Below are 25,108 nucleotides of genomic sequence, written 5' to 3'. Positions count from 1 at the left end.
AGTTTTCTTGCAACTCCTAGTCCCAGCTATGCATTTCTCTACCCAAACTTGAAAGCTTTTTCAAATTCTGTTTTTCTTCAAATAGTATAAGCGAAGACAGCGTCTTGGGATCGGCTGACATCCGAGGGAAGGCCCAACCCAACTTCTTCACACTGTTTGCTGTGGCCCAGTTGTCAAAATTATCATCATCTTCGAGGAACCGTCTTTAGGTAGTCCAGGCCCACAAAGTGAAACCAAGGACGACTCGGTCCTTCTCCCCTGCATCTCTGGAAGCATCCACTGCCTTCCAAAGCTCTCGCGCCCCCGCTCCCCACCCACCCTGATCTGGAAACATCTCCCAATCCAACCCTCTCTCACAGGAACAGGAACCCTCTAGAACATCACATCGTTCAACGCAACGATCTCTGCTCCGCCATATAAGAAGCCAGCGATCCGAGACGCGCCTCGCTCCGGCTGCAAACAACATCCAGAACGCACAGACACACAGATTACGAGCGAGCGCGCACCCGTTAATCGCTTCATCTTTCCATCCCACCTAGAGAGCCTTTCGCGTCCACGAACCTAATCAACAATGACCGCCGTGGAGGATGAGACGCTGAGGGCGTTCGAAGAGGAGGAGGATGCCATGATGAATGAGCCGGACGGCGAGCCCATGGACGGCCTCGACGTCGACGACGAGGAGGAGGCCGACTCCCCGGCGACGATGAAGGTCGGGGAGGAGAAGGAGATCGGGAAGCAGGGCCTGAAGAAGAAGCTCGTCAAGGAGGGCGAGGGCTGGGAACGGCCCGAGACCGGCGATGAGGTCGAAGGTATGGATCACGGCCGTCCCCTCTGCATCTGATCACCCTCGCAACATCAAACCCAACAGATGATAACCGGAGTGAATGTTGTACGCAGTGCACTACACGGGCACTCTCCTCGACGGGACCAAGTTCGATTCGAGCCGGGACCGCGGGACTCCCTTCAAGTTCAAGCTCGAGCAGGGCCAGGTGATCAAGGGATGGGACCAGGGCATCAAGACCATGAAGAAGGGCGAGAACGCCGTCCTCACCATCCCGCCGGACCTCGCGTACGGCGAGGCGGGCTCCCCGCCCACGATCCCGCCCAACGCGACGCTCCGGTTCGACGTCGAGCTCCTCTCGTGGGCCAGCGTCAAGGACATCTGCAAGGACGGCGGCATCTTCAAGAAGGTCCTGGTCGAGGGTCAGAAATGGGAGAATCCCAAGGATCTCGACGAAGTTACTGGTACGTTGTGTCTAATAACTGGGTTCGCGATTCCATTTCGACCAAATTACTGAATATTTGGTGATTCTGGTTTGTGTTCTGCTAAAAATCCAAAACTCTGGTATGAAATTAACTGACGAAATAATCTGTTATCGGATTTTTCTATTGAAACCTAATGATTTTGGGTCGCCAACTGGAATGTCCGTCGGTATAATGTGAACGAAATGGTGAACTTCCGTACAATTCCAACGAAATTGTTATCGATCTGCTCTTGCTACGCGCGTTGTCACCTCTCTGACTGTCCATGTTTGCTCACGCAGTCAAGTACGAGGCGAGACTTGAGGATGGATCCGTCGTGTCCAAGTCAGAGAGCATTGAATTCGCAGTGAAGGATGGTTCGTATCTAGTCAATCCAGTTAGCCTTGGCGAATTGAACAGCAGGATTTAGCTCTGAATCGCTGATGCACAACTCTCCCTTTAAAATTACAGGTTACTTCTGCCCGGCACTTTCCAAAGCCGTGAAGACCATGAAGAAGGGCGAGAAGGTCCTCCTGACCGTCAAGCCACAATGTGAGCTATCTCTCCTCAAATCTGTTAATTCAGACCTACATTTGTTGTACTCCAAAAGTTCCATAAATGTACCGCATCTTATGATGGACAGATGGTTTTGGCGAGCAAGGAAGGGCGGCTACTGAAGTTGAAGGCGCCGTGCCCCCGAATTCCACATTGCACATCGATCTTCAGCTAGTTTCCTGGAAGACGGTTACCCTCATCGGTGACGACAAGAGGATCTTGAAGAAGGTGCTCAAGGAAGGAGAAGGCTACGAGCGCCCCAACGATGGGGCAGTTGTCAGAGGTGCGCGCGCGCTGCTAATCCATGCACAACCTTATGAAAATTGTCGGATAAGTTATTACTAATCCTGTTGCTAATCTTGTATTACTTCTTGCTTGCAGTGGGACTGATCGGCAAGTTGGACGATGGCACTGTGTTCACGAAGAAAGGACATGAAGGCGACGAACCATTCGAGTTCAAGACGGACGAGGAGCAGGTCATCCAAGGGCTGGACACGACGGTGCTCACCATGAAGAAAGGAGAGGTGGCGTCAGCTAGAATACCACCTGAACATGCGTTCGGATCCACCGAGACGAAGCTTGATCTTGCTGTGGTTCCTCCTAACTCCACCGTCTTCTATGAAGTGGAGCTTGTTTCCTTCGAGAAGGTAACTGTGGTGCTTACTTTGTCTGTTGTTTACATATCCGTCTCTGCTGCTGTCAGAAAGTGAACGCATGCTCGTGTTCTGTTTCAGGAGAAAGAATCTTGGGACTTGAAGAGTAATTCTGAGAAGATCGAAGCAGCTTCTGAAAAGAAAGATGAAGGAAATGCGTGGTTTAAGATGGGCAAGTACGCCAAGGCTTCCAAGAGATATGAGAAGGTAAAATGCCATCAGTCTTTCAACTGAAAGTCTTGTCCTGTCAAAAAACGTATAGATACAGAATTGAGTTATTGATATGAATCTATCCTTCGGAACAGGCTGCAAAGTACATCGAGTATGACAGCTCCTTCAGCGAGGATGAGAAGAAGCAATCCAAGGCAGTGAAGATCAGCATCAAGCTCAACAACGCAGCGTGCAAACTGAAACTCAAGGATTACAAAGAAGCAGAGAAACTCTGCACAAAGGTGAGTGTCTTGTTGTAAACTGTAGTATCTTCCAACCGCGAGCATTCAGCAGCACCTTGCCCTAAACGGTGGCATTATTTATTGATCAGGTTTTGGAGCTGGAGAGCACAAACGTCAAGGCTCTGTACCGGAGGGCGCAGGCGTACACCGAGCTCGTGGATCTGGAACTGGCAGAACTAGATATCAAGAAGGCTCTGGAGATCGACCCGGACAACAGGTAGAAGCACCGCCCAATCTCTCTAGCAGGCTACAGATGTATCGTATCAATTTCATTTATGGGTCGTTGCTGATTTGTCATGTTTGTGTTTCTGCCCCAGGGAGGTGAAGGTTGCGTACAAGGCGTTGAAGGACAAGCTGAGGGAGTACAACAAGAGGGATGCCAAGTTCTACGGCAACATGTTCGCCAAATGGAGGAAGACGGAGAACGCCGCCGGGAAGCAGGAAGCGCAGCCTATGGCCATCGACAGCACCGCGTGACGGGTCTACGGCGTCGTGGTACAGCCGGGTCTGGATGCACTAGTTTTGTATCAGCATTGTACCGTGGTTTCGGTTGTCTTGTCCTCTCTTCTGCACCTTGTGCTTCGTCTGTGATCGGCTGCGTGCCTTGATAATGTACTCATAATTTGCTGGCGTACGATTCTAGTAAAAAAGAGTGTCTATTTCGTTTTAAACGAATTTTCTAGAGCTTTTATTTGAAAATAAAGTGGAATGTGTCATTAATTCATCAACTCAAATTAATTAGCACTAAAGTGATTGATCTACATCCGGCGTAAGCATCTACATAGTCTGGAATGCGGAATGCGGCGTGGCGTCCCCGAATCCATGGGAAAGAAGGTCATATTAACCCCAAAAGATCTGACCTAAAGTTTCTATGTCTGACCAATGATTTACCATCCAATAGTGCCCTCCGTTCCTAGCAAAACTAGCAATGTGCACGCACGTGTGATGCACTGCCCGTGCGTTACCATGGATCCAAAGTAGAATAATACTTGTTCATAAACTTGAAAAAAAAAATAGAATAATACTTGTTCATAAACTTGAAAAAAAATATTTTTATTTATATTACGTTTCACTCAAAATATATTTTTCAGGCTGTTGCATTGGAACGAATCCAAAGTAGGATAATACTTGTTCACAAACTTGAAAGAAAATATTTTTGTTTATATTACGTCTCATTCAAAATATATTTCTCTTCTCAGGCTGTTGCATTGCAACGAATCCAAAGTAAAATAATACTTGTTCACAGACTTAAAAGAGAACACTCTTGTTTATATTACGTTTCATTCAACATATTTCAAAATATATTTCTCAGGCTGTTTGATGAAGTGAAATATATTTCTTAGGCTGTTTGATGAAGTGAGAGAGGGGCGTGTTTGCTTTCGAGATAATAAGGAATTTTCTGCAAATTGAAGCAGAGATGTGGGCTATTGTTGCAAAAATGTCACAACGTACCTCACAACCGTTAGATGCAGAAGTAATGGTCAGAAATTACGTATGACAGACACACTATCATGATCGGAGTAGAGATTACATTCCCTTTGTCTGGAAATACTTGTCATAAAAATGGATAAAAAGGATGTATCTAGACGTACTTTAGTTCTAGATACATTTTTTTATCCATTTTGATGACAAGTATTTTCGAACGGAGAAAGTACACTCGTATGTGGTAGTTCATTTGAAATCTTTAAAAAAGGAAATATTTAGGAACCGAGGGAGTACATAATAGAGAAGTGCAACCGTAACATGTAGAGCAATGTTTAGCAAATATTCATTTCTGAGCCTAGCCCAATCTGCACCTAGTTAAGAGAAAATTCAAAAACAATACTGAACAAATTAAAAAACATTTGACTCTTTTTCATGGAAGACCATTTGGTACGCGAGGTCCGCTTCAAATTTCAGCTTATTTAGACATATGAGTAGTTCTTAGCAAAACCGACAAATTAGATCGGAACAGTACATAAACAGTAGATCCCAAATTTATCTTTTTTGTGGAGAGTTGCTCAGATGTTCAAATGAGCTTGAATTTATCCTAAGCATTTTTGAACAAATCGAATTCTTTGAGATGATGGGGCATGCATTGGATTTATGTTTCTGTTCACTAACTACCGGAGGGGTCTTTTACTAAACTACCAAAAATTAGAAGCCTAGAAAAGCTCTAAACTTTTTCCCATTGTAAGGGTATGCTCGGATTGTGGGTCTTGCATAAACAGTAATGAAACCAACATTCTATTATAATATTTTTTGCAAAAATATTATAAACATTAAAGATATTTTTTGTGAAATTTGAAAATGTTAGCAAATTTTTTAAAAACATTATGAATTTAAACAATGTTCATAAATTTATATATTCTTCAAGAATATGAAAAACAATCATGAATCTAAAAAATGTTCATGAGGTTTATAATTATTCATTATTATTTTTGAATGCTCATTCATTTTATATAATATTAGCACTTTTAAATAAATATTTATAAATTTTAAAAATATTAATAATTTTTATTAAAGGTTCATGATTTTGAAGAAACCATTTATGAATTTTAAAATATGTTCAAGAATTAAAATTATGTTCCTGAATTCAAAGAATATTCATAAATTTGAAAAATATTATAAAAAAACAAACAAGAAAATAAAACATGGAAAAGGTAAAAAAAAGGTTGAACAAAACCTTTCCAAAACCGGAAGGATTGGCTTACATGGATAACCAAATAGAATTTATGCATGGAATGTGAATTGCCACAATAACTATTCGATGAAAATATAATTTATTCCAAAACCGAATAATGGTGTGGCAAAAGGCGTGTTACCCTCTAATTCAAATCATAGCCGAGTGGCAGAACTAAAAGAAAAGGCATCTCTTGAGGTTGGGTATGTTGGTCCTAAAAAGAAGGCTAGCCGTAGATCGACGTTGAAGTGCAAGGTCCCATGTGAAGCATGAGCAAAACTGTCTGTGATGTAGGTTTTAGTGTTGTTGCTAAACAATCATGTATAAGGGTGGGGACCGAACGAGGTATTATTCATTGTTTGGAGTTACATTTTGAGTTGCTCAAATGCAAAAGAAGCCAAGTCCCTAGCATAGATTGGAGGAATGAGACCATATTTGGTATGCTAATATGTCAGACATTTTGGAGAACTATTGTGTCGCGGTGGCAACATCATTCAGAAGGGTGGACGGTGGCCAGGTATTTTCATCTGCTACTTGATTCATGAGGGAGGAAATTGATGGGCCCTTTTCCGGATATGCGGATTAAAGGAAGTGTAATAAAGTAGCCCATGAACTTAATACTTTCACGAGCACAAACATGCACTTCGTGGTTAGCAGTCACCAACCCTCCATGGTTTGGGGCCTCTTTTATTCATAGGAGAAGTGAAGGGAAATTATATGAACATGAAATGTTCCTGTGGTGATACTATTCTTCCATTTTACTCAAAGGAATGGACCATAAGATAAATAAATAATTTTTCTTTGTACTGAGTTTCATAGAAAAACAATGGAATTTTACAATCCATTCAATCCTCCTTTTTTGCATTCTTATGCACAAAGAACAAGGCAAAGTTCACAAGTAGCACAATATTAACTCCATCTCAATCTTGTATATCTTTAACCTTAACCTCACCATCCAGTGTTAGGATTACTACGTTTTTTCTACTCCTAAAAACTAAAACCCAATTCCGCACATTCATATGTATTCACAGCCCTCTGTTTTGCACATGCAACTCTTTACACCTGTGTTTTTCTATTTATTGTGTTCTTAAAATTCCGCAAATAAAAAATAGCCCTCGTTGTTTGCTTTGGAGAGCTTCACTTCTCAAGAATAATGTGCTTTTTGGAAATCAAAAGGTTATATTGAGGCATTGTTTACTGTTTTGGAAAATATGTGGACTGCAAGTGGAGCATCACCAGATTATGTTTGTTCATGCCTGATAAATGTAAACGAGTCATCCACCAGGTTGGCATTCTTTTGTGTGATTTACAATGTGCAGAATGGGAGGCGCCATATGAGGGGCCCATAAATATTAATTTTGATACAAGCTTCATGGCGATGAAGCTTTTTGCCAGCGCCAGCGTGGTGGCTACAGATCACGAAGGCGTGGTGCTTCTATCTTCTTTGGATTTCCATCCAATCTGTGCAATTGTAGAGGAAATGAAACTTCAAACTTGTTTAGGGGGTTTCATATAGTGGTCGTCCTGCATAAGCCTATCTTCATGGAGATTGTTGTCTATTTGTGAAAAATTATTTATTTGATAATGTTTTAAACTCGTCGGTTCTCATTGATTTGAAGAGAGATGCATTTGGAATCTTTCAACGTATTCCCAAATGTTCCTTGGTGAATATGATTTGTGACAAGAGCAAAGTAGCTTGTGATTGGTAAATTTTGTATAACTTCTAAAGAGTTGATGTGTTGTTAGGGCCATTTCTAATGGGCTCCCCCATTTCTCACCCATAAGTTGGATCCCTTATCTCAGCCCAGACAATCTGCACTATCTGATCTCCACCATTTCATATGTCTGTCACCTCCGTGATGCTCCCACCACAATCCCATTATTTCTAATCAACCTCTGACTCTCTCACCTAGCCCTACCACAACCCCACTTTTCTCCCTCTCTCCTCGATGCAGCGCACAAATAAGGCACATTGTTGGGTACCCACACTCCTAGCAGATGTCCTCGAACAAGTTCAAAAAGTGTTCGTGGAAAAATAAGGAGTCTCTTTGAGGTTTTACGTTGGGGAGGCCCTCAGTTATGGGTGTTTCATTCCGCGTGATGTATTGTGTAATGAATGGTTATATAATTTTCTTCTTAATCAATATATGGAGTGTTTCTAGTGAAAAAAAAATAGACCAAGCATACCAGAAAAAAGAAACATAGTCCTAACAGCTGCCACTAGAGGACCTTTTGGTCCCCTCGCCTTCGGCTGCTATGTTGGTGCTAAAAGGTGAGGGGACCTCAGATCTTCAAGAAATTTGTGGTCTTCGTCGGCATCCACTGTTCATTGTGGTGCATTTTTAAATAAAATGACTCAGGTTCCTGGCGATGCCATGGAGAGAGGTACGTGTCCTCGTAGAGCTAATTATTCGGATCTGATGAGTTTATTTTATTGTGTCATGTTACTTTTGTTTGTTTGATCTTTTGTGGAGTTAGAATATTTCCTCGGATTGGGCATAGTGGTGAGTAACTTGACTAGTAACATGCATATATTGCTAGTTTATGTTAAATAAATCCAATTTGTTTCTTGGGAGCATATGCTCTTGCCCCACAAAAATGTTTTTTTTGCAAATGTTAGATATTTTCTAGAAAAAGTAGATGTATTCATTGTCACACCCAAATGCTACCCGCAAACTCTTAGTGGAAAATCTTAAGAATTCTGAATATGCTAAAAAAATCGAATACCAAATGTTAAACTTAATTTTGTTTCTTCCATCAATGAGATGTTATTTTGTAAAGTCATTTTATTGGGAAGTTCTATGTGATGATAACATATTATGTTACTTCATTTGTCTCTCTTCTTTTAAATTACTTGTCACATCATCTTCTTTGTTGATGTGGCAAACATATTACTATCTATATTACTCTCACTCACTATGAGTAGTCTTACCATTATGGTGAATATTTTGTAGTTTGACAACATGCACTTCTAGGGGATCATCCTCGGTCCAAGTCCATTCAATGCTCACGGTTTTCCATCTTTTTGGATGGGTAGCTCATGAGGGTCGCCCTTTCAGAAATTTTTATTGGTAATCAAGTTTGCGTTGCTTCAGTCCAATTGCAGTATATTTATTCAAGTCTTGTTATTTTTTTGCCTTACAAATATTGGTACCGCAGAGAAGATGTCTACAAAGATTTCCTTGTAACTCTTAATATTGTGTGTTACTTTGTAAAAAATATTTGGATGGTTTTGAATATGAATAAAACTATGTATTTTTTTAAAAAATGAAGTGGTTTAATTGGATGAAAATACCAGTTATGCTCCTCCACGTATGCACCAAAACATCTACATGAAAAATCCCAGCTATCAAAAAAGCCCTCGCGTCGCTCCCTCACGGGGCGACACAGGTGGCGGCCCAACCCTCCCGTCCACCGCGCCCCCTTCTCAAACCCCCTCCCCCTTACCGCCGCCGGGTGAAGCCCGCGTGAATATGACAGCGGTGAGGCCTCTTTTCCGGACGGCTCCTCGCCGCGCGCGAGGAGGAGCTAGCGGTGGTGGGCGCGACAAATGGCCTCCTGCATGCGCACAACATGGTACGGTTGGGCACCGGAACAACAGCCGAAGTCCGAGCTCTTGGGGTGGCTTGGGCGTGGACGGCGTGTGTGGCAGTGTGTGCGCTGCGGTGCTCATCTCCTGATGTGTGCGTGGGGTGCAGAACGAAGGTCGGGCATGACGGCGGCTGGCGCACGTCAGGCGTGGTTACTTGCTAGGCGTGGCGACTCTGACTTCTCTAAGGTGCATGGTGTGCTAAAGATGGAGGGCATGCACGTATACTCCGCTACTTAGCTCAAGTGGCTTTGATCTGGATCTGGTGCATGCTGGTTCTCCGATCTGGGTGTTGCTTGCTACTGGTGAGCTGCGTTGAGATTTCCTCAAAGAGGAGACGATGATGCAGTATAGTAGAGATACTCAGTTAAGAACCAAGGGTATTAATCGAGTAAGAGAATCACGCAAGACCTCCTGAACAACACCTACACACAAAATAAGAAATACTTGCACCCAACGCAAACAAGGGGTTGTCAATCCCTTGGCGGTTAATTGTAAGGATCAAATCTCGTAGTGATAGATAGATAAACAAAAACATAAAATAAAATAATGGTAAATAAATTGCAGTAAGGTACTTTTACATTTTAATATATGATAAAGATAGACTCGGGGCCATAGTTTTCACTAGAGGCTTCTCTCTTGAACATAGCATATGGAGGGTAAATAAATTATCATTGGGCAATTGATAGAAAATCGCATAGTTATGACGATATTCAAGGCAATGATCATGTATACATGCATTGCTACTTGTGAGCTGCGTTGGAATTTCACTGAAGAGAAGAGGATGATGCAGTACAGTAGAGATAAACATTTCCCTCAGTTAAGAACCAAGGTTATCAATCCAGTAGGAGAACCACAACACATAGTTAGCAGTACCTACACACAAAATAACAAATACTTGCACCAAACGCAAATAAGAGGTTGTCAATCCCTTTACGGTTAATTGCATGGATCAAATCTTATAGTGATAGATAGATAAATAAAACACAAAATAAAATAAAGTAAAGAAAATTGTAGCAAAGTATTTTTGGATTTTAATATATGATAAAAATATAGACCCGGGAGCCATAGTTTTCTCTAGAGGCTTCTCTCTTGAAAATAGCATATGGTGGGTAAACAAATTACCACTACTAAGAATGCTGCTAACGCGACACTACAGTCAGAGACCTTTCGACCAAATTGTGTGCGATGCACTAATCGCAAACGGTGCTGTAAGAAAACCGTCAAAAATAATATAAACTATTTACGATGTCGGAGACATCAAACATGGTTCGGATTATAATTGCGTTCGCGATACGTGGCATACAATTCACACAAATGAATTGTTTGCGATGAGCATATTTGAATCACCAAATGAAGGAATTGGAAGATGCTTCATGGCTAAAGGCCCCAAGGTATCACACCCTGAGTATATTGATTTGAATAGTGACGAAGATGATTTGCTAGGTGATGATGAGTTACTTGTTGACAATGCTAGTGATGAAAACTATGATGAAGTTGCTATTAATCATGCTAATCAAGATGAAGCGAATGACAATGATAAGAAGGAGATTGAGCGTCTAACTAAAGAACTAAACACTCTTAAGTTAGCTCATGAAACTACTTTAGAAGATCATCGAGAACTTTTAAAAACTCATGAGAAGCTACGCTTCAAGAAGCTCAACCTAGAGCAAGAGCATGGGTTCTTAAAAGCTATCAATGATCTTCGGAAGAAAAGTTCTTCTTACATAGCCAAGCATTTACTCTGTCTACTTACATGCCACAAGTAAAATCTAGCAACAAGAGTAAGAAAGATTCTTCTTCTAGTAGTAACAATAATCATGCTAAATCCAATATTGTTGCTTCAAGTAGTTCTCTTGATTCCACTAATGATTCTATTAGCCAAGTTACACTTGAGTAAGAAAATAGCCTATTGAAGGGGATTATAGAGAAAGGTGTTTACAAGAGCCTTGCCGGAAGTAAGCAATTTGAGGAAATTGCACGCAAGCAAGGAAGGCACTGGAAGAATCAAGGTGTTGGGTTTGAACGGAAGTTCAATGCCAATGGAGTTGAGTGGGAAGAAGATCAATACCCCAAGACGAAGTTTGTTCCTCAATAAGAGAAGTATGATCCTACTTCCTTCAAGGGAGAACAAGCTCAAGATGATCTTCCACCACAAGACCACAAGCTAAAAGGCAAGGACAAGCTTCAATAGGAGGTTGATGCATTTGAAGAAGCTCCAAAGGCCTTGGTCAAGTGGGTTCCCAAGACTACTTCAAGTTCTACTTCATCAAGTACATCTACAACACAAAGGATTCCCATCAAAATAATGTGGATCCCAAAGAAGAAGAACTAGATAGTTCTTGAGGGTGACTCCGCCAAAATACTTCACTCATATCATATTGGCAAGGACAAGTGAAATCAACTTTCACATCTTGCACTAGTTCAAGGAGTCACAAACCCTCTTGTTAGTAAGTCAAGGGATAAGGTAACCTAATGCTTTCATGGACATCATCACATGTGTACTTCAGTCTATGTTTGTGGATATCCTTGTTTGTTCCTTGTGGGACTAACCCATGTAGGTATTGAAAGTGCAACTCACTCCAATGGATTGCTCCAAATGATCTATATCAACATTGAGCATCCACATCTTCAACATCTACATGAAGTCATCATCGACAAAACCCAAGGTTAGTTCATCCCTCTAAAAGGGGATATCACATCTAGGGGGAGTTTTATTCTAAGAATTGAGCTAAAGCAACTCTAATGGTGTGAACACAACAATGCTTTATGTAAAAGTGGCAATCCCACTTGTGCTTAAATGATAGTATGACCTATGATCAAATGTTCTCATTTGACTCCTAAGTCAATATACTCATATATAGATGACCTAGTCATCGCCAATTGCTTGATAGATGCTAGAGTCTTTGTGCATGCTTTGCCACATATTTCATTTGCTATCTTATTATGTGAGCATGTTGGTTGCATAGTTTTCTCCATTCGAGGACATCCATTTGTTTCTTTGATTGATTGCCTTTTTCTTTTTGCCAAATGGATGGACAAGAATGCCTAAGTACTCTCTCTAGCTATCTGTGTTTTTCTCGTCTTGAACTCTATTCATGCTACATCACAAAGTTTGATCAAGTCATATTCGAACACTCTGGGTGAGGAGCACTCGGAGCCACCGATTCTTCATAGACTTAAACTTCCAAAACCTCTTAATGCATTTCGGTCTGACCAATTCATCCATTCGGTCATACCAAGTTCTTCGAGTTGATCTAGGTTTCAATCTCGGTGCAACCGATTTGAACTTTTTGGTCTCACCAAGTTGCAGTAACCGCTTGCGATTCTGCATCTTGGTGCCACCGAGTTGTTCCACTCGGTTACACCGACACAGTTTGAATATATATACCCATGGGCCAAAATTTGGAAATTTCTCCAAACTCATCGCCCGTGCCTGTCCATCTCTACCGACTCGAGGTCTTTGGATCGTCTCCGTCGTCGCCAGCGACCTCCTGCCGCTGGTCTCCGCCGCCGTCAACGGGAATCTTTGCCGCGGTTGTCACCGTAGAGAGTTCACCGCCAAGTTAGGGTATGAACTCGACCCCTTGTGCAATCATTACCCCCGATTCTTGCACTAAGGTCAATTCCATGATTCTTGCCACGTTTGAGATACTTCTATCCAACCAAAACTTCCTCTAGATTAGTTTTGATCCAAAAACTTAGGGTTAGGTTTCCGCCGATCTCACCGATTTGGCCCAGGCCATTGCACTTGTATTTTTCGGTCTGACTGAAACATACAATTCGGTGTGATCCAGTTCATTTCTCTGTGAAACCTTAGCAATCTCGGGGTCAATGAACTGTGCCTCGGTCTGACCGATTTCACAAGTTTAGACTCTAAAAGTTGCTTCGGTGTCACCGAGTTTGACATATCGGTAGCTCCAAAATGATTTCTGTAGAAAACTAAAACTAAGTTTTTTTGACTCATTTGTTTTGCAAAATGCCTGCACTTTGTGATGCTCATCCACTCTATATCAACACTATCTATTCACACGGTCAGCTTTCAGTGTTAGCCATGTTAGACAACAGTGACAGCCAGAACAGATCTGTGGAGCAGGTACACCTGAGTGAGGGCACTAGTCCCTCTAACAGTAGTTAAGATGATGGTAGCAGAAGCACTCCTAGCAACCTGCCTAAGGTTGCAACCAGGGAGAAGAAGAAGAAAACCTCTGACTCAGAAAATGAAGACTTTGTGGTTGATGAGGAGGTCACCTCAAAGAAGAAAGTTGTCAAGAAAGAGTTTGGCACTGCAACTTCAACCAAGCCAGGTCTGAAGAAGAAGGCACCTTCCAGAAGGATTCCAATGTCCAAAGCCAGAGCCTCAACGTAGGAAGCAACTGAGCTCACCCTTGAGCCAAAAGAAAAAGAGGCTGCTGAGGGCAAGAAGAGAAAGGAAAGGGTCAAGAAGACCATGACCAGAGTGATTGGAAAGCCATCTATGATTAGGTCATCAGATGAAGAGGAGGAGGAAGAGCCAGTTGCACCTCCTGCCAAGACCCAGAAGCTGATGGGGGATGCCATCAAGTCAGGGGCTGCTTCATCAAAGCCCAAGACTGCCCCCAAGGCTGTTGATGCTGCCGCACAAGCTTCTAAGCCAACAACACCAAAGAGATCAACAAGGAATATTCCAACTGCTAAGAAGAACAAGGTCCTAGTGCCTAAATTTGAAGAAGAAGATGCCCAAGTGCTCAGAAAGCTAAAACCCAAGATATCAGAGCATAATGACACACATCCAGTTGCAGAGAATATGAAGCTGAGGAAAGATGTAGGTCTTAGGCTATGGAGACAGACAGACCCATATGCCACCAGGAGAAGGACTGATGTAGATTACAGGTTCCACACCAAGGAGCAGCAGGACTTCTATGAGACAATACTCTTGGACAAGAAGCCCATTGTCAGTGACATGAGATTGGTTGATTGAGAGTACATTGACAACAATGCAGATTATTTCCCAGGAGTTCATGACGGCTTCAGATTGACAGGAGTTGATAAGTTTGCTGGTCAGAAGCTCACTAAATGGAATGATGAGATGGTGATGCAGTTCTACTCCATTGCACATTTCTACCTAGATGTAAAAATTGTCTGGATGACTGAGGGTACAAGGTACCAATCTTCTGTTGCTGAGTGGGCCAAGCTAATTAATGCCCCTGAAGAATAAGAAGATAACACAGATGTATATGCCAATTCCAAGAAAGGACACAACTCCATGGCACACATGTACAAGGAGATTTCTGATGCTGCCTTGGAGACTCAAAAATATGGCTCAGTACATTATCTGCTGTCTGGGCTGCCCACCATCAACACCATTCTAAGGCACATATTGTTGCCCAAGTCTAGAGATGGCAGGATGATCAGAGGGTATTCAATTAACTTGCTGCATATGTTTGATGTGCCAGAGAAGTTCAAGGTAATGAACTTGATAGTTGAGACAATAATGTTGATCAGAAGAGATCTTGTGGCTATGCTCCACACATTCAGATTCTCATCAACTCTAAGATGGGCAAAGGCATATATATTTTGGACAAGGAGCACCTTCCCCTGTTTCCTGAGTTTGAGGACAATGAGATTATCATGGATTCATCACATCCTACATCAGTAGATGCTCAAGAGAAGAGGGAAAAAGCAAAGGCAGAGAAGGCAACACAAACTTAACATGTTCCAAATGCTTCAGCTGTACACCTCAAGAGCAAGAAGGGTCATCTTATCTATCTGCTTGAGGCCACTGTGAGAATTGAGAAAGGATTGGCAACCCTGACTCAAAATCAAGAGTCTTGAGAGGATCATCGAGATAAATTTTTATGATCTAGACTTGAAGGTCACAGAGATCCAGACTACAGTTGAGCAACTCCAGGAAGAAGCTAAAGAGAGAAGAGGGAGAGCTACCACTGAAGTTTTTCAGAGAGTGCCAAGGGCACAAAGGTCTGCAGTTGTGCCAGTCAGTGACACTAGGGCTACAGCACCAGCAGCTACAACCTCAGTTTCTCCTCCAATTGCAACTCCACCAGCTCCACAGACCTCTTCAGATGCTTTTGTTGCAGGACTCCTTTCCACGCCACCTTCGCACACCAGAGCTCCCAGAGATCGTGCTTAGAGAGCCGCATAGCACTATGCATTTTCAAGATTTTTGGTAACTTGTTGACAAAGGGGGAGAAAGTGTACAAATCATAGGGTTCGAGAGAGAGAGAGTCTATGTTTTGCTTCATTCGGATCTGTTGCTACTTGTTTACTTGCTTGTTTGGTTGATACACAATTTGTGCTTGTGTGTGAGATACTCCTATGATCATGTGTATGATCACATTATGCTTTAATGTGTGCTTGAATGATGATATTCTATCTCTTATGTATGATCATTCATATCTTGCTTTGGTGATGAGTGCATATTTTATATTCTATCATTTTGAGCGCTCCACCAAGATGTATGTGACATGGAAGAGTAACCCATGATCCTAATCGATTGTGCATTTGCATTCAAAAGCAAATTTTAAATAATGCACAAATTTAGGGGGAGCTCTTGCTTATCACATACTTCTCAAAGCGACGATGTACTTCATTTATATTATCATTTCTCGAAGCTTTGATCTATATGTTGTCATCAATTACCAAAAAGGGGGAGATTGAAAGTGCAACTAATCCCCGGGTGGTTTTGGTAATTCATAACAACATATAGCTCATTGAACTAATATCCATTCAAGATTAATGTTTCAGAAAGTTCAATGATTGGTATGGCATGGACTAGAGATGTGGACCCCTCAAAATGCTAAGGACACATATTGGCAAAAGCTCAAGACTCTTCATTTTCATTTTAGTGTTCCAAGATCACATTGAGTCCATAGGAAAAGCCCTATAAAAAGGGGATGAGGTGTTTCTTAATGGCTTGCTTGCTCAAAATGCTTACTAATATGCTCCAAAAGCCCTACACCACTTTCTCATTTCCACATATGTCCTAAACCTAAAGTCAAACTCGGCCCCACCGATTTGATCTATCCGGCGCCATTGAGATCACTTGACATAGCCATAGCCAGAAATCCTAGCAGTTCGGTCTCACCGATAGGGATCTCAGTCACACCGAGATGGGATTGCAAACTCTCTGTTTCCCTTCGTAATGTTTTGGTCTTACCGAGATGAGCGATCAGTCCCACCGAGTTCGTAACGCAAACTCTCTGTTTCCCTTCATAACATTTTGGTCTTACCAAATGAGCGATCGATCCCACCAAGTTCGTAATGCAAACTCTCTATTTCATTTTCATAATGTTTCGGTCTCACCGAAATGAGCGATCGGTCCCACCGAGTTTGCCTGACCAAGTCTCTGTTTGCTTATTATTGAAATTGGTCTCACCGAGTTCATGTGATCGGTCTCACTGAGATGAGGTCTTGCCCTAACCCTAGCGCATCGGTCCCACCGAGTTGATCTTGTAGGTCCCACCAAAAACCCTAACGTTCACATTCTGAACCAGATCGGTCCCACCGAGTTTCACTATTTGGTCTCACCGAGTTTGGTTAATTGTGTATAACGGTTAGATTTTGTGTGGAGGCTATATATACCCCTCCACCCCCTTCTCCATTTGTGAGAGAGCCATCAAAACATGCCTACACTTCCACTACTCATTTTCTGAGAGAGAACCACCTACTCATGTGTTGAGACCAATACATTCCAATCCTACCACAAGAATCTTGATCTCTAGCCTTCCCCAAGTTGCTTTCCACTCAAATCATCTTTCCACCATATCCAAATCTGTGAGAGAGAGTTGAGTGTTGGGGAGACTATCATTTGAAGCACAAGAGCAAGGAGTTCATCATCAACACACCATCTATTACCTTTTGGAGAGTGGTGTCTCCTATATTGGTTAGGTTTCACTTGGAAGCCTCCGTCAAGATTGTGGAGTTGAACCAAGGAGTTTGTAAGGGCAAGGAGATCGCCTACTTCATGCAGATCTACCCAAGTGAGGCAAGTCCTTCATGGGCTATGGCCATGGTGGGATAGACAAGGTTACTTCTTCGTGGACCCTCCGTGGGTGGAGCCCTCCGTGCACTCACGCAATCGTTACCCTTCGCGGGTTGAAGTCTCCATCAACGTGGATGTACGATAGCACCACCTATCGAAACCACGCCAAAAATCTCCGTGTCTACATTGCGTTCGCTCCCTCCAAACTCCTACCTTTTACCTTCATATGCAATGATTTACATTCCGCTGCTATACTCTTAGAGTTGCATGTGTAGGTTGATTGCTTAACTTGTGTTAAGTTGCTAAAATCTGCCAAGACTTAAAATTGGGAAAAGGCTAAATTTTTATTTGGTCAAGTAGTCTAATCACCCCCCGCTCTAGATATACTTTCGATCCTACAATGCGTGCAAGCCATGGATGTAGCACTATGGGTGGAATATAATATGGTTATGGAGATAATATGGAGAAGACAAAAAGGAGAAAGTCTCACATTGACGATGCTAATCAACGGGCTATGGAGATGCCCATCAATTGATGTCAATGCAAGGAGTAGGGATTGCCATGCAACGGATGCACTAAGAGATATAAGTGTATGAAAGCTCAAAACAAAAACTAAGTGGGTGTGCATCCAAATTGCTTGCTCATGAAGACCTCGGGCGTTTGAGGAAGCCCATCATTGGAATATACAAGCCAAGTTCTATAATGAAAAAAATCCCACTAGTTATATGAAAGTGAAAGCATATGAGACTCTCTATATGAAAAACATGGTGATGTTTTGAAGCACAAGTGTGGAAAGGATAGTAACATTGCCCCTTCTCTCTTTTTCTCTCATCTTTTATTTTTTTATTTTCTCTCTTTTTTTGTTGGGCTCTTTGGCCTCTTTTTCTGTGGGATCTTTTTGGCCTCCTTTTCTTCATCCGGAGTCTCATCCCGACTTGTGGGGGAATCATAGCCGCCCTCATCCTTTCCTCACTTGGGAGAATGCCCTAATAATGAATATGATGATCATCACATTTCTATTTACTTACAACTCAAAAAAATTTACAACTCGATACTAGAACAAAATATGACTCTATATGAATGCCTCTGGTGGTGTACCACGATGTGCAATGATCTAGCATAACATGTAAAAAATGATGAACGGTGGCTAAGCCACAAATACTATTTAAGCTATATGATCATGCAAAGCAATATGACAATGATGATATGTGTCATAATAACGAAACGTTGGAAGTTGAATGACAATATATCTCGGAATGGCTATGGAAATGTCGTAATAGATAGGTATGGTGGTTGTTTTGATGAAGATATAAGGAGGCTTATGTGTGATAGAGCATATCACATCACGGGGTTTGGATGCACCAACGAAGTTTGCACCACATCTCAAGGTGAGAAAGGGCAATGCACGGTACTGAATAGTCTAGCAAATTGCAAAAAGGTGAGAGTGCGTATAATCCATGGACTCACATTAGTCATAAAAGAACTCATATATTTATTACAAAAGTTTATTATCCCTCGAAGCAAAGTATTATTACGCATGCCCCTAGGGGGTAGATTTGTAGGAAAATACCATAGCTTGTCGTCGACCGCCACTCATAAGACAATCAATAATAAATCATGCTCCAACTTCATAGCATAACGAGAGACTATACATGCATGGTTCAGGAATCACAAATCTTAACACCAATATTCTTACTAAACCACAATTACTCACTAGTGCAACCCACATATTACCACTTTTATATCGCAAAACTATTGCAAGGAATCAAACTTATCATATTAAGTGATCTACATGAAAGTTTTTATTATATCCCTCTTGAATACCTATCATATTGGGGCCAAATTCATAACTTGTAGTAATCGCCATTACTATTATCAACTCTCAAAAAGATATAAGTGAAGTGTGATAGTGCAACTATTTCTTTAAAATATAACCACTGCCATGCTCTAAAAGATATAAGGAAGCACTAGAGCAACTGCCTAGCTCAAAATATATAAGTGAAGCACATAAAGTATTCTAACAAATAACGAATAATGTGTGTCCCTCTCAAAAAGGTGTGTTCAGCAAATATGATTCTGACAAACTAAAAAACAAAAAAAATACAAAGACTCATATAATACACGATGCTCCAAGCAAAACTCATATCATGTGATGAATAAATATATAACACCAGGTAAAATTACCGATAGTTGGTATAAGAAAGAGGGGATGCCTTCCGGGGCATCCCCAAGCTTAGATACTTAAGGCATCCCCAAGATTAGATGCTTTGGAGTCCTTGAATATTACCTTGGGGTGCCTTGGGCATCCCTAAGCTTAGGCTCTTGCCACACCTTATTCCTTCATCTATCGTGATCTCACTAAAAGTTGAAAACTTCAGTACAAGAAACTCAACAAAAACCTTCGTGAGATCGTTACTATAACAAAGCAGATTACTACTTTAGGTACTGTTGTAAACCCATGAATATTTTACTATTGCATTATACCTACTATTTTTTAACTTCACCCTGGCTTATACCCCCCTATACAATCCATAGATTCATCAAAACAAGCAAACAACACAACAAAAATAGAATTAGTCAAAAACAGAACAATCTGTAATAATTCGAACAATGACCATACTTTTGTAACTCAAAAAATTCTTAAAGATTAGGAAAACATAGGCAATTTTTATATCAATCATGTGTAAAAAAATTCAGAAGTTTATCATGCTCCGGAAAATTGTATCAATTCTGCTACTGGATGCATAAGTTTATGTTTTTGCACAGAATCAAAGCAACTATCATCCGAATCACCCCAAAGGCTTTACTTGGGACAAACACTAATTTAAACACAAAAACACAACCATAACATTAGCATATTTGTGTGCACACAAAAAAAGAAAAAGAAACAAAAAAATTAAGATAACTATTGGGTTGCCTCCCAACTAGCGCTATTGTTTTACGCCCCTAGCTAGGCGTAATGCATAGTTTCAAGTGTTGTCATCTTTCAAATTAATTCCATAGGTGGACCTCATAATAGATTCATATGGTGGCTTAATTATCTTTGTATGGAAGTGTTCCATAACCTTCTTTAACAGAAATTGAAATTTCATATTCCCTTCTTTCATGTCAATAATAGCACCTATGGTTCGTAGGAAAGGCCTACCAAGTATTATAGGACAAGACGGATTGCAATCAAAATCAAGCATAATGAAATCAATGGGCACACAATTCCTATTTGCAAGAATAAGAACATCATTTTATTCTACCTGAAGGTTTCTTAATAGTGGAATCCGCTAAGTGCAAATTAAGAGAAGTGCAAATTAGGAGAACATTCATCCATATTGGTAAAACCTAGCACATCGCATAAAGATTTTGGTATTATGGAAACGCTAGCACCCAAATCACATAAAGCATTGGACTCATAATTTTAAATTTTAACTTTAATGGTAGGTTCCCACTCATCATATAATATCCTAGGTATTGAAACCTCCAGTTCTAGCTTTTCTTCTAAAGCTTTCATCATCACTTCTACGATATGTTTAGTAAAAGCCTTATTTTGTTCATAAGCATTTGGAGAATTTAGAATGGATTGAAACAAGGAAATACACTCAACTAAAGAACAACTATCATAATTAAAGTCCTTGAAATCCAAAAGAGTGGGCACATCGCTATTTAAAGTTTTTACCTCTCCATCCCCACTTTTATCAATTTTTTCACTAAAATTTTCACCCTCCGAACTATGGGGACGCCTTCTAGATAAAGTTGACTCTACTTCAGTACCCTTTTCCTAAAGTTTAATATTAAAAAATAAAGATTCAATTGGGTTTACACCAATCATTTTAATATCTTCATTATTACTACGATAAAAACCAGGCAGAATCACTTTTTCTAAGAATTCTCGCTTATCCCTCAATCTAGCAGTTCTTTCTTTACCCCCATCCATGGAGACATAAATATCTTTAATTGATTCATGAAAATCAAGCTTGGGTGGAAAAAGTTTGGATTTAGGATTTTCCACATCATGAACAATTCTATCCATGCTCCTAGACATATCGTCAAGTTTACTCAATTTTTCTTTCATCGTAGTGTTGAAAACCTTTTGAGCATTAATGATTTATTTAATATTACTTTCAAGATCAGAGGGAATACTATTATTATTATTGTAAGAATTACATAGGAATTTCCATAGTTATTGGAGGAATTTCTAGGAAATGACTTAGGATTAAAATTACCTCTATAAGCATTACTATTGAAATTCTTTCACGAGACAAAATTGACATCTACAGGGTCATTATTTTATCGATAAAATTAGACAATGGCACATAATTAGAATTAATATGAGCACTTTTACTAGCAACCATTTTCATAAGCGCATCTACTTTATCACTCAAAGTACTAATTTCTTCAACAGAATTCACTTTTTTACTAGTAGGAGTTCTTCCAGTATGCCATTGTGAATAATTTGCCACAATATTATGAAGCAATTTGGTATCCTCTCCTAATGTTATTTTCATAAAGGTACCTCACGTGGAGGAATCTAAAAGATTTCTAGAAACAAAGTCCAACCCCTCATAAATTTTTTGTATGATCATCGGCAAACTTAAACCATGAGTAGGGCAATTTCTTATCATTAATTTGATCCTCTCCCAAGTTGGGAAACATGTTCATGCTTAAGTTGCTTAAAATTAATAATTTGATTTCTAAGAGAAATAATTTTCACAGGAGAAAAATACTTGGCAATAAAAGCATCCTTACATTTATCCCAAGAATGAATACTGTTTTGTGGCAAGGATGAAAACCAAGTTTTAGAGCGATCTCGTAGTGAAAACGGAAATAATTTTAATTTGACAATATAATTATCCATATCTTCTTTCTTTTGCATATCACACAATTCAACAAAAGTGTTAAGATGTGATGCATCATCTTCATTAGGACTATCGGAAAATTGTTCTTTCATAACAAGATTTAGCATAGTGACATTAACATCCCTCCACACTAGTGGCGGGAGGAGAATCGGAGTACTAATAAAATCATTATTATTAGTATTGGAAAATTCACACAATTTTGTATTTTCTTGAGACATCATGACTAGGCAAACAAGATAACAAGCAAGCGAAGAAGCAAACACGAAAAAGGAAAACAGAAAATATTTTGTATTTTTTGGGAAAACATTTTAGAAGTGGGGGAGATGAAAACGAGAGGCTAATGGAAAATAATGTAAATGCAAGGAGATGAAAGTTTATGCAATGGTACTTGATATATGTTGACGATGTCTCCCCGACAACGGCGCCAGAAATTCTTCCTACTACTTTTGAGCTGCGTTGGGATTTCCCCGAAGAGGAGAGGGTGATGCAGTACATTAGAGATAAGTATTTCCTTTAGTTAAGAATCAAGGTTATCAGTCCAGTTGGAGAACCACGCAACACCTCGTTAGCAGTACCTACACACAAAATAACAAATACTTGCACCCAACGCAAATAAGGGGTTGTCAATCCTTTAGCGGTCAATTGCAAGGATCAAATCTTGTAGTGATAAATATATAAATAAAACACAAAATAAAATAAATTAAAGAAAATTGCAGCAAAGTATTTTTGGATTTTAATATATGATAAAAATATATAGACCCAGGGGCCATAGTTTTCACTAGAGGCACCACTCTTGAGAATAGCATACGGTGGGTAACAAATTACTGTTGGGCAATTGACAGAAAAGTGAATAATCATGACGATATCCATGGCAATGATCATGTATATAGGCATCACGTCCGAGACAAGTAGACCGACTCCTGCCTGCATCTACTACTATTACTCCACACATAAACCGCTATCCAACATGCATCTAGAGTATTAAGTTCATAAAGAACGGAGTAACACCTTAAGAAAGATGACATGATGTACACAAAGTAAACTCATGCATGAATAAACCCCATCTTTTTATCCTTAATGGCAACAATACAAATACATGTCTTATCCCTTTCTGTCACTGGGATATAAATCACCACAAGATTGAACCCATCACAAAGCACCTCCCCCCTTGCAAGAAAAATCAATCTAGTTGGCCAAACCAAATCAATAGATCAAAGAGAAATACAAAGCTATAATAATAATGAATAAATGAGTTTAGAGGAGACTCAAATAATATTCATGGATAATCTGATCATAAACTCACAAATCATTAGATCCCAACAAACACACCGCAAAAAGTGATTACATCAAATAGATCTCCAAGAACATGAAGGGGAACATTGTATTGAAGATCAAAGAGAGAGAAGAAGTCATCTAGCTACTAGCTATGGACCCGTAGGTCTATGGTAAACTACTCACACATCATCGCAAGGGCAGCAAGGTTGATGTAGATCCCCTCCATGGTCGATTCCCCCTCCGACAGAGTACCCGAAAAAGCCTCCAGATGGGAACTTGCGAGAACAGAAGTTTGCAGTGGCAGAAAAAGTATTTTTGGGTGGCTCTCTGTTGGTTTCCCAATTTTAGAGATTTTATAGAGGTGGAATTAGGTCAAATGGATGCAAGTGGGCTCCACAAGCCACCAAGGCATGCCCTGGTGCCTTGTGGGCTACTCCATCATCTTTTGTCCCTCTCCTAAAGCTTCCAGGGTCTCTTATGTCTAAAAAAAATCTCCAAAAACTTTCATGGCAATTGGACTTCATTTGGTACTGTTATTTTGGAAAACCAAAAATAGGCAAAAAACAGCAACTCACACTTGGCACTGAATTAGTAGGTTAGTCCCAACAATTGTATATAATGACATATAATTGCATATAAAACATCCAAGATTGATACTATAATAGCATGGAACAATAAAAAATTATAGATACGTTGGAGATGTATCAGGCATCACGTCCGAGACAAGTAGACCCACTCCTCCCTCCATCTACTACTATTACTCCACACATTGACCATTATCCAGCATGAATCTAGAGTATTAAGTTCATAAAGAATGGTGTAATGCCTTAAGCAATATGACATGATGTAGACAAAGTAAACCCAATTAATATGAATAAACCACATCTTTTATCCTTAACTAGAATCATGCTCGTGCATTGCAACGGGATATAAATATTGTAGTACGTTAGCTTCTAATTTACCTGTCAATAATAATGCGAGTGTGTCAATATACGTTCATCAAATTCTGACTGTGAATTACCTTATATTTTGATTAGAAGTTCGGCAAGTAAATTAAAGTGGAATTGGTTCAGAAGGTAAGTAAATTAAGGTGATTGATTATCATCTATATGGAAGGTTGGACGAAGGGGTGGTGGGAAGAAAGATGAAATTGGAACCTTACATTCTTTTTAAGTTATCCTTAATGGCAATGATACAAATGTGTGTCATGTCCCTGTCTGTCACTAGGATTGAGCAATGCAAGATGGAACCCATCATAAAAGCACCTCTCCCATTGCAGGATAAATCAATCTAATTGGCCAAACTGAACAGATAGATCAGAGAGAAATACAAAGCTATAACAATCATGCATAAAAGAGTTCTGAGAAGACTCAAATAATATTTATGAATAATCTGATCATAAACCCACAATTCATTGGATCCCAACAAACACACCGCAAAAGAGGATTACATCAAATAGATCTCCAAGAACATTGAGGAGAACATTGTATTGAAGATCAAAGAGAGAGAAGAGGACATCTAGCTACTAGCTATGGACCCGTAGGTCTATGGTAAACTACTCACACATCATCGAAAGGGCAACAAGGTTGATGTAGAGGCCCTCCATGATCGATTCCCCCTCTGGCAGAGTACCGAAGAAGGTCTCCAGATGGGATCTCCGAAGAACTGAAACTTGCGATGGCGGAAAAAAAGTATTTTAGGTGGCTCTCTGATGTATTGGGAATATTTGGGAATTTATAGAGCTGGAATTATGTCAAGAGATGCCACCAGGATCCCACAATCCTGGGGGCACCGCCTGGGGCGCTCTTGGAAGGCTTGTCACTCCCTCGTGACTCTTCAGGTCTTCTCCCGA

At 40.4% G+C, this 25,108-nt stretch overlaps 1 protein-coding gene across 1 annotated transcript; it reads left to right on the top strand.

Moving 5' to 3' along the window:
- The first annotated feature begins 323 nt into the window (after nucleotides 1-323).
- On the top strand, nucleotides 324-3,573 carry LOC543368 (70 kDa peptidyl-prolyl isomerase-like). The gene is made up of 10 exons (XM_044468240.1): nucleotides 324-809; nucleotides 898-1,245; nucleotides 1,545-1,619; nucleotides 1,714-1,794; nucleotides 1,886-2,080; nucleotides 2,179-2,444; nucleotides 2,532-2,657; nucleotides 2,756-2,902; nucleotides 2,992-3,119; nucleotides 3,220-3,573. Exons 1-10 carry the CDS (start codon nucleotides 572-574, stop codon nucleotides 3,377-3,379), a joined length of 1,764 nt encoding a protein of 587 aa, XP_044324175.1. The 5' UTR covers nucleotides 324-571; the 3' UTR covers nucleotides 3,380-3,573.
- Nucleotides 3,574-25,108: the final 21,535 nt, after the last annotated feature.

The sequence above is a fragment of the Triticum aestivum genome, chromosome 2B (assembly GCF_018294505.1).
Source record: "Triticum aestivum cultivar Chinese Spring chromosome 2B, IWGSC CS RefSeq v2.1, whole genome shotgun sequence".
Lineage (NCBI taxonomy): Eukaryota > Viridiplantae > Streptophyta > Magnoliopsida > Poales > Poaceae > Triticum > Triticum aestivum.
Note: the sequence above shows the minus strand (reverse complement) of the source record. Positions and strands in the feature narration are given on the sequence as shown.

Coding starts and splice junctions, on each gene's coding strand:
- LOC543368 (XM_044468240.1), top strand. CDS start 572: ATGACCGCCGTGGAGGATGAGACGCTGAGGGCGTTCGAAGAGGAGGAG. Junction 1,246..1,544: donor GGATCTCGACGAAGTTACTG/GTACGTTGTGTC, acceptor TTGCTCACGCAG/TCAAGTACGAGGCGAGACTT. Junction 2,081..2,178: donor CGATGGGGCAGTTGTCAGAG/GTGCGCGCGCGC, acceptor TCTTGCTTGCAG/TGGGACTGATCGGCAAGTTG.